Source organism: Tursiops truncatus, chromosome X (genome assembly GCF_011762595.2).
Source record: "Tursiops truncatus isolate mTurTru1 chromosome X, mTurTru1.mat.Y, whole genome shotgun sequence".
Lineage (NCBI taxonomy): Eukaryota > Metazoa > Chordata > Mammalia > Artiodactyla > Delphinidae > Tursiops > Tursiops truncatus.
The window spans coordinates 90,271,073-90,285,270 of record NC_047055.1 but is presented as its reverse complement, the minus strand read 5'-3'; the positions used below and the strand labels follow the sequence as shown (position 1 = coordinate 90,285,270).

General features: G+C 37.7%; 1 protein-coding gene across 1 annotated transcript; it reads right to left on the bottom strand.

The window, feature by feature from the left end:
* Positions 1 to 1,511: 1,511 nt before the first annotated feature.
* FUNDC1 (FUN14 domain containing 1) lies at positions 1,512 to 13,902 on the bottom strand. The gene is made up of 5 exons (XM_004318758.4): positions 13,745 to 13,902; positions 12,845 to 13,001; positions 9,419 to 9,494; positions 4,748 to 4,876; positions 1,512 to 3,016 (listed from the first exon to the last, which is right to left on the bottom strand). Exons 1-5 carry the CDS (start codon positions 13,770 to 13,772, stop codon positions 2,939 to 2,941), a joined length of 468 nt encoding a protein of 155 aa, XP_004318806.1. The 5' UTR covers positions 13,773 to 13,902; the 3' UTR covers positions 1,512 to 2,938.
* Between the last annotated feature and the right edge of the window lie 296 nt (positions 13,903 to 14,198).

The following is a 14,198-nucleotide window of genomic DNA, read 5'->3' as shown; positions in this document are numbered from 1 at the left end:
CTACTAGAAAAACTGAAAATATATTAGCAATCAAAAAAAAAGGGAGAAACAGTGGATGTGCACAAAATTCCTTACCTTTCAGAGTGCACATTCAGTGTATATCAATACTATCCAAACTTGGACAATAAAAATAATATAAGTATAAATATATTAAAATATATGTATAAAGAACTTTTCATAATGGTTGTCTCATAAAAGGGGGTGAGGGTGGGCACTTGTATCTTTCTGTCATCATAAATGTACCTATTATAAAAAGATATTTATAAGTGAATATAGCTATTTATAAAACAGTACATAAACTGACAATTTTTATACAAAATACACATAATATGTATTCATATATATGCAGAAAAAATTCCAAAGGCTATGTATCAAAATATGGACAATCATTATCTCTAGGTACATCACATTATCGACATTCTATATATTCTTTACGCTGATGTATTTTCTATAATAAACATATTTCATTCATATTGCATTTGAAATAAGAAAATGTTAAAAATCATCTTTTTTGTGAGGGAGATTGGGGAGGGTTCTAAGAATAAAAAATAAAAATCAGTCAAAATGTCCTTACAAATTTTCTAAGCCACAAAATATCTATATTCCACATACTCAAGTTTTAATAAATCTTGCAAACAACCTTTATGCCCTCAAACATAAAAATCCCCATTTTAGACAAAGGCAGGCTATAGGCTTTTCATTCAGGCCAAGCCCCACCAAGTCATTTCTAACGGAGCTTCTGATTCTCGGGGCTGCCATACTGAGAAGATTTCCTATAGGTTGACACCAACTCTAGCACAGTAAAATATGCTTTTCACATACTCATTCACAACATCAGCTGAATACCTATGGTGAGCAAAGCATTACACAGGCTGTGTCACAAGTTATAGATTAATTAACACCGCACACGACTGCCTCAAGTAGCGTACAGCCTCGTGGGGAAACGGCACGGACACGAGGCAGAACAAGGGGCACTAACAGAGAGGAGAGAGTATGGAGAGAGCTGATAATATTTTACACTGGTATACAAATATTTTCAAACAAATCAACAAATACTTGGAAATGTATAGGTAAAAAATGAAGTGCTCTTTTTCACTTTTCATTCATGTTTGGACTCTGAAAGTAGTTACCTCTACAACTCATTTGCCACTAAATCATACGCCAAGTTCTCCTATAGTAGTATGTAACTTTTCATATAGGAATATTTAGTCTTTATTTGAGGGCAGACATTTTTGTGCCCCCCACTTTCCCAATATATCACACACAGAACAGACACTATAAATATTTCGAAAATGAACAAACTGAGCCAGCTCCTAGAACTTCCCACAGTAGCCTGCCACACTGCATCAGATGAAAGGTATCATGCAGACATGGCACACAGAAGCGTGGCCCAGGTTCTACCTAACGTAGAATATTTTTCCCTTTTAATTCCACAGTCATGAAAAGCTAGGCAAGGCAGAAAGAGAGAAAAGCTCAAAGAAGAAAAATTAAGTATTTATAAGCAACATCACTTCATATTAAGAAAGTCTGAGTTTTATTTAGCATTTTATCTGAGGCGCTGAGAGTAAAGGAAGAAAATGAAGATCAATCCCACATTCAATTTTAAGGAGTCTTGCAAAAATGAAAGCACACAGACTATAACAATCTCAAAAGCATGAAATGCCTTATGTTTACAATACACAAAAAATACTATAGAGACTTCCTATCAAAAGGAGATAGTCTTGAGTATCTGCAAAGTCTTTCCAATCTGAAGATTCCAACACATGTTGTTCTGCTGTTTTTCCCAATTCCAACGTAGAACTCTGGACAAAACAAACAATACAAAAAGCTTTTCTAGGCCAAGGACCCTCTGAGGGAGTGTGATATTTGCCCTGAGAAACAAGTCAACTGGCCTAGTGTTGGGACCAACATAAAATGCTACCTAAAAAGCTGAAAGCCTCAGCATTTACATCTCAAGACTAGATCAAAGAGATGATTCTCTTTAAACTGCAATTTCATGATTATATAGAAAATCACTGTTCTTCAGACAATAAATTCATACTATACTACTAAGTATTTTAAGGTGATTTTTACCTCTTTGTAAAGAAAGGGTCTAAATAATAATTAGGATTTTTTAAAATGAAAAACAAGCTTCACTCAAAGTTAATAAAACGAATCAGTGACCCAACTATATGTACCCTCAAAATAATTAATTCTACCCAGGCTGCCAAGATAAACAAATGAATAAAAAAATTAGAAGCTTATATGCAAGAAGATATTTTTACAACTACAGACATCAAAAAAAAAGAAGAGCTTTAGACATGTAGTATTTCCCTAGAAGAGCATTTACTACAGTTATTACATAGTAAGCAAAGTAAGAATTGCAGGAAAAAACAACCTAAAAATTGGTATTAAATTTGTTTAGTAACTTTAAGAATTCTATTATTTGTAAATCCTTCCATAAAAGGGCATTACAGTTCTTCAGTTTATTGCAAACATATCCTTAAAAAAAAAGTCAGCCCTACTGTTGAAGCTATAATACAAATTTTTAAATTATTGGCACTATACTAAAAAGCACAATGGAGAACATCTTATTTAAATAAAATGATGATGATACTTCACTGGGGAATATAGCCAACAAATTTTTCTCTCTCTCCATATCTACATCCAACGGTGGTGTTTTATAGGCAAATTTTAAACAAATGCAAGTTTTTAAAAAATAATGAAAGCCATGATTTGCTCAGGAATACTATTATACACAGACCATATAGATTGTTTTATAGCAGATACCAGTCTGCCAAATTTCAGATGGCAAAATGCTAAGCAGTGAGTTTGGTACTGTCCAGCTAGTTGTTTCTTGTCATCCTGGAGAATCTGTCAATGGGTAATGCTGAGACCATCTTGTCACCACCATTTCTCTTCTCAGAGGTGACTCCACTGTGATAGAACATTCTTATCCTTAAGATGCAAGGCCTAGCAAAAAGCCTCCCACAAATCCACTGGATATCACAATGTTCTGTTTGACAAATTCTGTTGCCTGAAACAAAGTTTAAAGAAAAATACTCTGATTTGTGCTACAACATGGATGAATCTTGAAAACATTACAGTAAGTGAAATAAGACAGACAAAAATCGACAATGTTGTTATAATTTCCACTTATATGAATAGTCAAATTCATCAAGACAGAAAGTAGAACAGAGGTTACCAAGGGCTGGGGAGAGGGGCTGATTGTGGGAATTACTGCTTAATGGTTACAGTTTCTATTTGGGATGATGAAAAAGTTCTGGAAATGGATAGTGGTAATGGTTACACGAAAGTGTGAATGTACTTAATGCCAGTGAACTGTGCATTTAAAAATAGTTAAAATGGTAAATTTTATGTTATGTATATTTTACCACAATAAGAAAAAGAAAAGATATAAATTCTTAAAAATACTCTTAATTATTAAATCCAGAGCTAAGTATCGTTTTCAGATGTTTTCCTCAATTCAGTAAATATTTAGCAAAAATTCTTGTGTACCTACTATTGTAGGTGCCAACAACCAGGCAAGATGCCAGGGCTGTCCGTTACAGACTGAAGGAGCCTAGAGCCCCCAGCCAGGCCCAGTAAACTTCCTGCTTCTGAGATAACAGGCATATGGACAGCAAAATTCTCACAGGTAAAAAGAAATCTCCCTATAGGGCTGGCATAAATGGTCCATTCAGCAAGTTTTTAACGTAGATGATTTAATAAATTCCCACAGCATATGCACAATGATACTTATTAACAGTCAGTTCACTTAGCCAGTAGGAAAAAATGCACAGGATCAAAAAAATAACACCTTGATAAAATGTTTAACCCAAATAAAATCATGAAGAAGCAATCAGACAAAGCCAGACTGTACGATACTCTGCCTAGATGTTTCAAAAATGTGTCATGAAAGACAGAAAAACAAAAACAAAAAAACAGATGAGGGGACCATCTAAGATTAAAGCAGACTTCAGAGACATGACAACCAAATGCAAATGTAATTCTTAATCGGGGGGAAACGATGTAAAAGATATTTTGTGGAAAAATTGTAATATGAACTCTATATTAGGAAATATTATTGTATCATGTTAAGTTTGGGGGGATTAATAAGGGTAATGGTAATAGTATAGGAGAATATCTGTACTCTTGGGACATATGTGCTGAAGTATTTAAGAATAAAAAGACCTGATGTCTTAAACAGTTCGGGAAAAAACAAAAAAAAAAGGGTAAATTTCTCACTCACACACACACACACACACACACACACACACACACACACACACACGCACCAGCAAATGTGGTGAAACATGAACAATTTGATGAATAGGTGAAGGGTATTTGGGTATTCACTGTTTTTGTCTTTCAACTTTTCAACCGATCTGAAATTTTTCAAAATAAAAGTTGGGGGAAGTAAAAGGACAGAATTAAAATAAAGGCAAAGGAGCATGCAATTCAATTCTAAACAGAATATAAGAAGAAAACAGGCAAAATTCACATAAAAACATGAATAAAACTAATATATATGTTAATAAAATAAATATATACATTTTCAAACTATTCTACTTCAAAAAAAAGGTAGTTTTAGTTAACAAGTAAAAAAAATGAGTGATTTAAATGGTGGCTTGATCCCAAATTTTACTTAACACTCTAGATATGACCAGAAACACCATTTTTTTTTTAAAGAAGATAATCCCTAGTCACATTTTCTACTGAGATTCACTAAAAAAAAAAAAGGAGCCAAAAATGTACATTGTCTTACTTCTTCTATTATATTGTTGATTTCAGGTGCTGCCTTATTTGCTCGTTTCTTAATCTGTCTTTTTGCTTTGTTTACATCTTTTTCAACTCTCTTCCAGTCGACCTGCACATAGCCACTGTGACTGGCAATCTGCAAAAATGTGATAAAAATGGTTAATTCTAAACCAACTACGTTGCTAATATATGAACATTTAGATTTCAAGAAATGTATGAAGCTTATGGGTAAGAAATCACAATTTATCCACTAATTTATTCATTAACAGACAGTGAGTGCCTATTCTGTGCCAAGCACTGTTCTAGGTCTCCAAGTTGTGGCCAAGAACAAGGGAGACATAGGTCCCCACCCTCAGAGAGCTTATGGTCCATTAGGGAAAACAGACTTAAGCATAAATAATTACTTAGATGTGATGAACACTATGTTAAGAGAAGTATAGTACTTAATGGGAAAAGATTCCAAAAATTGTATTATAACTATTCTATAATCCTATCATAATTTTTGGAATTTGAGAATTAGCTAAAAAGGCACAGAGACTATTGAAATTATATAGCTAATAAAAAAGTACCTTTAATTAAAGAAATGTTTAATTATAAGAGATCAGTAGCCAATCAGCTATTAGGTCACTAAAGTAGCTTGATAAAGGCTCTTCACTAACTCTGACTCTTTAGTCAAATTAAGAATACTTTCTGGTAATTGCTTTTGAAAGTGAAATATAAAAGAAAATATGCTCTAAACAACCTTCATGCCATAAATCCTTTTAATAAAACTACAGCTAAATGCCTACTACCCCTAAGAAAAACTCTCATATGGTGCTACTGAGACACTGCAAAATCTGAGCAGGAACAACAGTGTGTGTGTTAAGTCAGTAAAGGTAGTCCCTCCGAATAATACAATCAACATATAAAGAATCACATGAGTAGTAAACAATTGAGCCTTGTATACCATTATAAATCACTTCTACCAAGCTTATGCTTTCTTTGTAATCTTTTAATACATCACTTTAAGTATGAACCACACATAAAATACTTCAAAAAATAAAAATATCTGATTTTATATAAATAGGCTGGGAATCTTAGGTTCCATTTTCACTGTGAATGACTCCATAGAAGAATCTATTTATCTGCATTTATCCCTATATTTACTCACCTTCTATCACTTCTAACTCTAGCCTCAGCAAAACAGAGTGGTAATGAAACCAAATGGCAAGTGAAAGCTTTTCCTGGCAATACCTGACATGGCAATTTGGGTCACAGACATGGAGGGGATGATGAACCTTAAGGTCCCTCCCATAGACAGCGACTATAAACCCTGGTTAAAACACAAGGGCTCCAGAATTAACAAAAGGAAGCAGATTTTGAAGAGGAGGTGAAACTTGTAGGAAGAGACCAATGTAAGGTAAGTTGCCCATTTTTTTGGCTTTATCCTGAGGATAAGATGCAGTTGCAGGGTGGCTAAAAGTTCAATAGAAAACATGCCACCTTTCTGGCCTGAAGAACCAGAGGGCAGAGCCCAGGACAATAACAGCTGCCAGAAAGGACACAGCTAGAGAAGGGGAGCCCCAAATTCTATGTGTAAACTCTACCCAAGTTCTGAACCACACATTCATGGGGCATAATGAAGCACTCTGGCTAAGGCTTAAAAAATAAATAAACTGAGGGCTTCCCTGGTGGCGCAGTGGTTGAGAGTCCGCCTGCTGATGCAGGGGACACAGGTTCGTGCCCCAGTCTGGGAAGATCCCAGATGCCGCGGAGCGGCTGGGCCCGTGAGCCGTGGCCGCTGAGCCTGCGCGCCCGGAGCCTGTGCTCCGCAGCGGGAGAGGCCACAACAGTGAGAGGCCCGCGTATCGCAAAAAAAAAAAATAAATAAAAATAAAAAATAATAAACTGAGATTTGAGCCACTATCCACCACAGGTGAAATGGAGTTTGCAATTTGAGTCTAACCAAGTTAACTGCCTATTAAAATCAAAACATTAACAAACTTCAGAGGAATAAAACAGAATCCAGATTCTCCACGATGTAACATTCCTAATGCCCAGGGATAAAATACAAAGTTATTTGATATGATAAAACAAGAAAATGTGGCCTAGTCGCAAAAGAAAATCAACAGATGCCAACTCTGAGATGACCCAGATATTGAAATTTACAGGACTTTAAAGCAGTACTGTAACTATGCTCAATGAGGTAAAGGAAACTACAGTTGTAATCACTGAAAAGATAAGAAATCTCATCAGAGATATAGAAAATATAAAAAGAACCAAATGAAAATTCTAGAATTGGAAAATACAGTATCTGAAATAAATTCACTGGATAGCCTTAACGGCAGAAGGTAGATGACAGAGAGTCAGTGAACCTGAAGCTAGATCACTAGAAATTACACAATCTGAAAAAAGACTGAAAAACTAGATGAACAAAACCTCAGAACATTATCAAAGAGCCCAACATTCATCAATCAGAGTCATGTTCAGAAGGAGAAAGAATAGGAGAAAATATTTAAAGAAATAATGGCCAAAACCTTCCTGAACATGGTTAAAGACATTACTTTACAGATTCCAGAGCTCAGTGAACTCCAGGTAATGATCTAATACAATTATGAAATAACAATACTCAGATGATGTGGGGGTTGGGGGGGTGGGGCACACAGAGAAGTTCAATACGTCATAGCTAAATTCCCATATTCCATAACGGGAAGCCAACAGTTAATACCTCAAACTGAAAGATAAATGTCCAATTCACTTGTTTAGGAAAAAGGAAATAAATACCTTAAGAATCAGCTAGTAGTTCAAACTGGTTACCTCAAGGGAGGGAAAAATGGGGAGGTAGCGAGGGAGGCAAAGAACTACCCTAATCTGTAATAAGCATTATACATGTACTTGACCCTCTGAATTATGGGCATGTACAACTCAAAAAAATAAATAAATAAATTTAAAAGATTTATATACCACTGTCTGTTTTAAGATGGCAGTGTGGTAAATATCTACTGGAAAACACCTGAGTTACTAGAAAAGCTTTAAGTTGTCAGCAAACTAATATTTATCTTTAATAAAAATATGGAAGCGAGACTAAATAATAGGTAATTAGCCTAAATGCCATTTGTTTCTTTTTTCTTCTTTGTTTCCTTCTACTGAGTTTTCAAGGTAAGTCATATTTGTGGGAAAAATTGGTTTGATGCTGACAGGTCTCATGCTCTTCTAATCAGTGACTTCAAACAATATGTGGACTAGACACGAAGTAGAAGGTGGCAACAGCAAAACGTGGGTTTGAAGGGTACATATCAAGTGGACTGAAATGGACTTCTGAAAAACTGACATGCAGAGTACACTGAAATGTATAATTCTCTCTATCTGTTAACATTTTAGGGAACTCTGTTTTGGTCCAGTACCCTTTTCCACTAAACAGAAATGACAACTGAGTTTTCAAAATAGCTATAGAATTCACTATCTTGATTCTTGATAACTATATAAATATCTTAATTCTTGGTTCTATATAAACCCAAGTCAAAAATCAGCTTAAATAAAATTCTCCTTTGTACAAATACTGGCATATTCATCCAAAGGACTAAATTTAGATATGAACCATATTCCTTTTTACCTCTTACCACAAGTCATAAGCAATTACCCCTAATAATACCACCAACAGAAAAAAAAATACATATATATATGTATATATTTAAACTGCTTAGTAAACAACTTAAAATCTGTGCTTAACACATATGAATCCAGTCCCTTTGTACTTCAGGCAATGACACTGGTTATTACATGATCAATGGCTTAGGTGCTGAACTCAGATTTTGGTTGCTATGACCATCAATCATTTTTAAAATCTGACAGATTTCTGTATCTTTAAAATTGTTGCTAACATTCATTCCCAGAAATTTTTAATTTTAGGATTTACTATATTTGATCTTCAGGGAATGATATTTTGGGGAAAATATATGCCAAACAGACATGAATGCCAGATAATATCCTGATAAACATCCTCTAACAGCAAAGCATTTTTGAACCTTATACTTAGAGGAACATGAACAAGACTAAAACTTCAAATCCACTTGCCTCAGAAATAGGATTATGAATGATTTTTTAAACCCAATTTTCCACTTTCTATATTACTATGGTTCCCTAGTTTTAAAAAACATGTTAGAAATTGCTAACAGCATTTTCCCCTAGGAAGGAAAACTGGCTAGGAAACAGGAAAGAGACTTCTTGAATTTTATATATTGTGTATGAGAGTGTGTGTGAATTTTTTTTGAATTTTTGAATTATATTTTATTTTTTTATACAGCAGGTTCTTGAGAGTGTGTGTGAATTTTAAATATATGTTTTAAATGGTCAGCATGAACAGGTTATGCTATTGATGAAATGTTTATTTTTCCAGGGAGATGCTTCAAGGAAAATTTAGGTAAATAACAAAAAATGAGATACCTCAAATTTTAACAGTTGTGTTTTTAATAGCTGGGATCAAACTATGCTTAAAAAACCTCAGAAGTATTTAAATTGATGCTTTTCATGACAGATGCCAGCTTTCAAAACTCATTTAAGTTTTTCCATAAACTGATGCCTAAAAGAGAAATTCCATCTTCTATTAAAATGGACAGGAGTGAAATGGCTAAACTTGACTTTCTCAGTTCCTAAGGGCTACATATGTAAGCAGAGGCAAGGACCAAAAGCTCTGACATACCTGAAGGAGAAGAAAGCCACCACCTACTGCAGTTGCTGCAAGTTTTCCAACTTTCTGGAATAAAAATCCCGCACACCTTTAATGGAAGAAATGACAATGGATGAGAACAATCAATGATGTACTAGACTCTCTCCCTTCTTCTTTTCACTGCTTTCCTAATAAAATCTTAATGTCTTCCCAGTTCTTTTGATCATGCCCCTTACCCGCTCAGAAACCCACAATGTTTCCCGTCAGTTATATAGACTAGTCAAAAGTGCATAACTAAATTGTCTGAGATGTGCTTCAAAATAAGGGATGGAGAGAAGAAGAGGGGAATTTACAGGAAAAAGACTGGCTACTGAAACTAAATGTTGAGTACTCAGGGGTTCGTTATACTCTTCCTTCTATACTTGTATTAAGTTGAAATTCCTCATAATAAAAGTGCTCAGTTTTGTTTTGTTTTTTTTTAATACACTCAAGATGTTCCACACACCTGGCCGACTCTCACTCTACCCAAACCTTCTGCTCCAACCCAGTTTCCAAATATGTCACCACTGTTGCTCAAGCTATTAACCTCCCTGTTTCTAGGGGTTTCTACCTAGCTCTGCCTATCTAAAACTTTCCTACCCTTTAAGGTCCAGCTGGAGTTCCACCTTCACGACTATACTTCAGCCCATATTTCTCATGGCTTCCTTATCTATTCCTATCTCTATATTAAACCTGTTTTGTCTCATCTATCCTGTAAGGATGTCAACCCATACTTCTTTTTTGATTCTCTCCTTCAGTGAGCTCATTATTCCCTTAAGTATTCCAGACCCAGTATGCAAAAGAATCTCAGATTCCCAACTCCAGCCTTCTGTACTGGGTTGAAGAGTGTCACCCCCGAAATCCATGTCCTTCCCAGAACCTCAGAATGTGACCTTATTTGGAATAAGGTCATTGTAGATATAGTTAGTTCAGATGAGGCTATACTGGAGTTGGGTGGGCCCCAAATCCAATGTGTCATAGAGATACACTGAGGGAAGACAGCCATGTGACGACAGAGGCAGAATTGGAGTGATATGTCTACAAGTCAAGGAATGCCAGGGATTGCTGGCAACCACCAGAAGACAGGAGAGAAGCATGGAACAAATTCTCCCTGAGCCTCCAGGAAGGAACCAACCCTGTTGACAGCTTTCAAATTTCTAGCCTCCAGACCTGTGAGAGAATAAGTTTCTCTCATTTTAAGCTACCTAGTTGTGGTACTTTGTTACAACAGCCTTAGGAAACTAATACACATACACCTTCATAAATGGAAAATTTACATTTCCAATTAAATGATGAGCTTCTCTTGCCACCCAGAACCACATATTCAAAATGTCCCAAAGCAAACATCTTTCCAACCAAACCAGCTGTTGCTAAGGTCCCAATTTGTAAGTGACTGCACCATTCTCTAGGCCTGTTATCTCATGCTCATCTCAGGCTGCCTTCTTCATTGCCTTTGGGGTCCAACTGACGGCCAATTGTATATACTCGAGTATCGCCAAAACATCATTTGATTGTCTTTTGTCTTCTTTCCATCCTCAAGGGCATCACTACCCTGCTTCCAGACCACACTAAGGACACTCTAGCTAATCTTCACACCTCCCATCTCGCCTAGCAGCCACCCATCCTGCTATCAGTTTTAATTTCTTATTATGATCAAGAACCTATAGCTACCTACAGCTAAACATAATCTCCTCAGTTTCCCATTCATGTCCTGAATTGGTCTGAATTATTAACTCGTTAAGTTAACATCTATTAACCATTCCTCCTTAATGTATGCCACAACAGTACATCAGTTTCATACCCTAAGAAAATTCCAAAAATTTATTACACTGAATCTAAAGTCATTGCAATAAATCACCTGTATAATATTAGGGTCCTATTACACAGCTCCTGGACTGACACCTGGCTACAGTTCAAACATATGTGTCCCTCAGTAGGGGAGACAGCAACAAAGACTCAGAGAAGGGAACAGAGGAGGCAAGCAGCAGCCAGGTCTTAACAACATCCTGGGGAATGTGCTCCACAAGCATGTCTATCCTTTGCTTGACGGCATGAGCCACTAAAATGAGTCTACTAACTTCCCCTCTTCTGTCTCTAGGCTTTCCAAGCAAACGCTTGCCAATCATTGGGCTTCTCACCAAGCTTAGCCTACAAGGAGAAAACACACAGCAATTTAATTCTATTGCTCAATTATTTTTTAGTCTCTTTTAAGGTGGGGCTTTAGGCCTTGACTCACATTAACCCATCACCCATGGCACCAAATCGCGAGCTTATTTAAGCGGAAGGCCAGGCCCTGAATTGTGGGCATCAAGGTACCACTGGCCTGTGAAAAATCATCTGAATAACCAGGGCTCTGACCAGGCATCTCTCTAACTGCAGGCTTTTTTCATAAGCAGCACTAATAAGTACACATCATGAATAAATACTGCACCTCTTTGTCACAGAATCTTCACAGTGAGTGTTTCTACCATAAAATGGCACTTATTAAAAAAAGGCATAAAAGAGTGCACCATTGTTCCAAGGTGCAAGTAAAACACAAATCAAAAAAATCATTTTATACTCAGTTTAAATATGTAAATATTTAAATTAATGTAAGATGAATTTAACTTAGAATCTAAGAAATAAATGATTACTCACAAGTTAAGCACGTACACTAACTTCAGAAATTCTCTAGGGTCATGAACATTTTCAAAATAAAGAGTCAAACTTGTTTCTGACCCTTGTTATTTGGCTAATCTTTTAGTCTAAGAATAACAGAATTATATCTACAGTAGCAATTATATAATCATGTGATCTGAAATGTTAACTGGTTAGGTTAATGCTTATTAACCTCTCCCCCTTAATGTACTCCACAGTATTATTACTGAGTAAGCAATCAGTCCTTTAATTCCAACCAAGACCCAATCTACAACTCTTCTTCAAAGTATTATCATAATCCAAATTAGAATCATCTGTAACATAATCAGTACTTTTTACTGAGAATTTTACACTGCTCTCCACAGGGCCGATAATCCTGGAGACCAGTTTTACTGCGGGAATTCTCACAGGGTTTTCCGGTTGTTAGCACTGAACAAGTAAAGATTATTTACATATAATTAAGTCTTCTATATTTTTCCCTCCTTACCCACTGTCACTGAATCAGATTCACTAGATCTGCGAAATCTGAAATGGGCGAAAATATACAAAGAATCAAAGGAAGGGTGAGGAGGGGACAGTGGAGGGTGGCGGAGGATGATCACCAAAACCCAACAGTCTCTGAGTGTTGATTACACTAATCATACCACAGAGAAAAGCCTCAAGGTACAGCTCTTCTGGGATTAACAGTGTAAAGCCACTGACTGAGCACGTAATTGGCCCAGATACAAAAGGGCAGTAGTCAGGCTCCCAATGAAATTTAACAAAAAAAGACGTTTTTCTCACCAGCCACTCACTCCACCCATTACAATCTGGGTGGCTACTGAGTATTTTTCTACCATAGGTCCGGAACTGTGGCCAAACACTCGATTCCACCAGTGGTGTCTTCTTGCATACTCAGTTAAATCCAACACTTCGTAAGAATCATCATCACTTTCATATTCTTCAAAGCAAAAAATGAAAGCAACAAATTTACAGTCAACCGAAAGTTAAAAATGCCCTGTACATTTTCATCTGTTACAACTCATTGTTACATTTGGCATACAGCTAAAAACGCCCAGATGGAAACAAAGTTTCTTAAACCCAATCCCTGAGACTAGGGCCTTGACAGTAAAGGGCCACGCATCTCCTTCTCAAAGGCCCAGAGACCGGCCTGGGTGCCGGGGCAACGTCACTTACGCAGCAGAGGGGTCACCCCCGCACCCCAAATCTCAGTAGGGACAGGTCAGAGTTTCACAGCAGGGTCTCCCCCCAATCTCAGCGGGTCAGTTCAAAGTTTCACAGCATGAAAGGTCACCCCCAAATCTCAGGTTCAGGGTCAGTGCAGGGTCCGTTTTCATCAGTGGGAGAAAGAAGGGGGGGGGTCCTCCACTGATGGAACCGGTTAGAGGCCCGACAAGAAGAAATGATTTCAAAACCAAGACTTAAAAAAAACAACAACCAAAAAACGTTAGAAGATGGACAGGAACGGCCGGAGGTGAAGGTAAGGCAGGAGATGGGGCTGTGTTGAGGGCGAGGGTCCTAGAGGGGAGAGCGAGTCTAGTCCGAAGTGGGTGCTCAAAGGGTTGCCTCAAGCAAACAGAGCCCCCAGGAACCCTGGGACAGGGGAAGGAAGACGCACCCCCGAGCCAAGGTCGAGAGCTGTGAGCCGTCTCTAAGATACTACTTCGGGCCCCGGCCGCTCACCTTGGGGAGGGGCGTTCCGGGTCGCCATGATACCGCCGGCGGCCTGTATTGAAGGTGGTCCCAACCCGCCCGCCTCTCCCCGCTACTTTAAGAACCGCTCTAGGCCCAGGTGGAAGTCTATGGTCTCTTTTTTTCCTCCTCCTCCTCCTTTTCCTCCAGGCGCGTAGTTCTGTCCCCGCCCCCTCCTCTAAGCGGAGGGCTTTCCGCGCAAGCGCAGGGCACAGGGGCGTGGGGAGGGAGAGAGGGGAGAGACAGGCTGGATACCAGCCTGCGAGGGTTTGTGGGAATTGTAGTCCGTTGCCCTCCACAAGCCTGGTTTCCCACCCCTCCCCCTCTAGAATTTACAGAACCTGAATTTTGGTTATTTTGTTTTAAAGCGCCTCAGGGCTGGAGGGGAGGAGGCGTCACTTGGTTAAATCGGAAACCCGCTTGCTATTTGTAACACTATACCAGA

Excerpts from the sequence above, each read along its gene's own strand:
- FUNDC1 (XM_004318758.4), bottom strand. The coding sequence starts at position 13,772 with ATGGCGACCCGGAACGCCCCTCCCCAAG. Across the intron at positions 13,002-13,744 it reads CCGGAACGCCCCTCCCCAAG|AATATGAAAGTGATGATGAT; the intron begins GTGAGCGGCCGG and ends TTTGCTTTGAAG. Across the intron at positions 3,017-4,747 it reads TCAACAATATAATAGAAGAA|GCAACAGAATTTGTCAAACA; the intron begins GTAAGACAATGT and ends ACTTTGTTTCAG.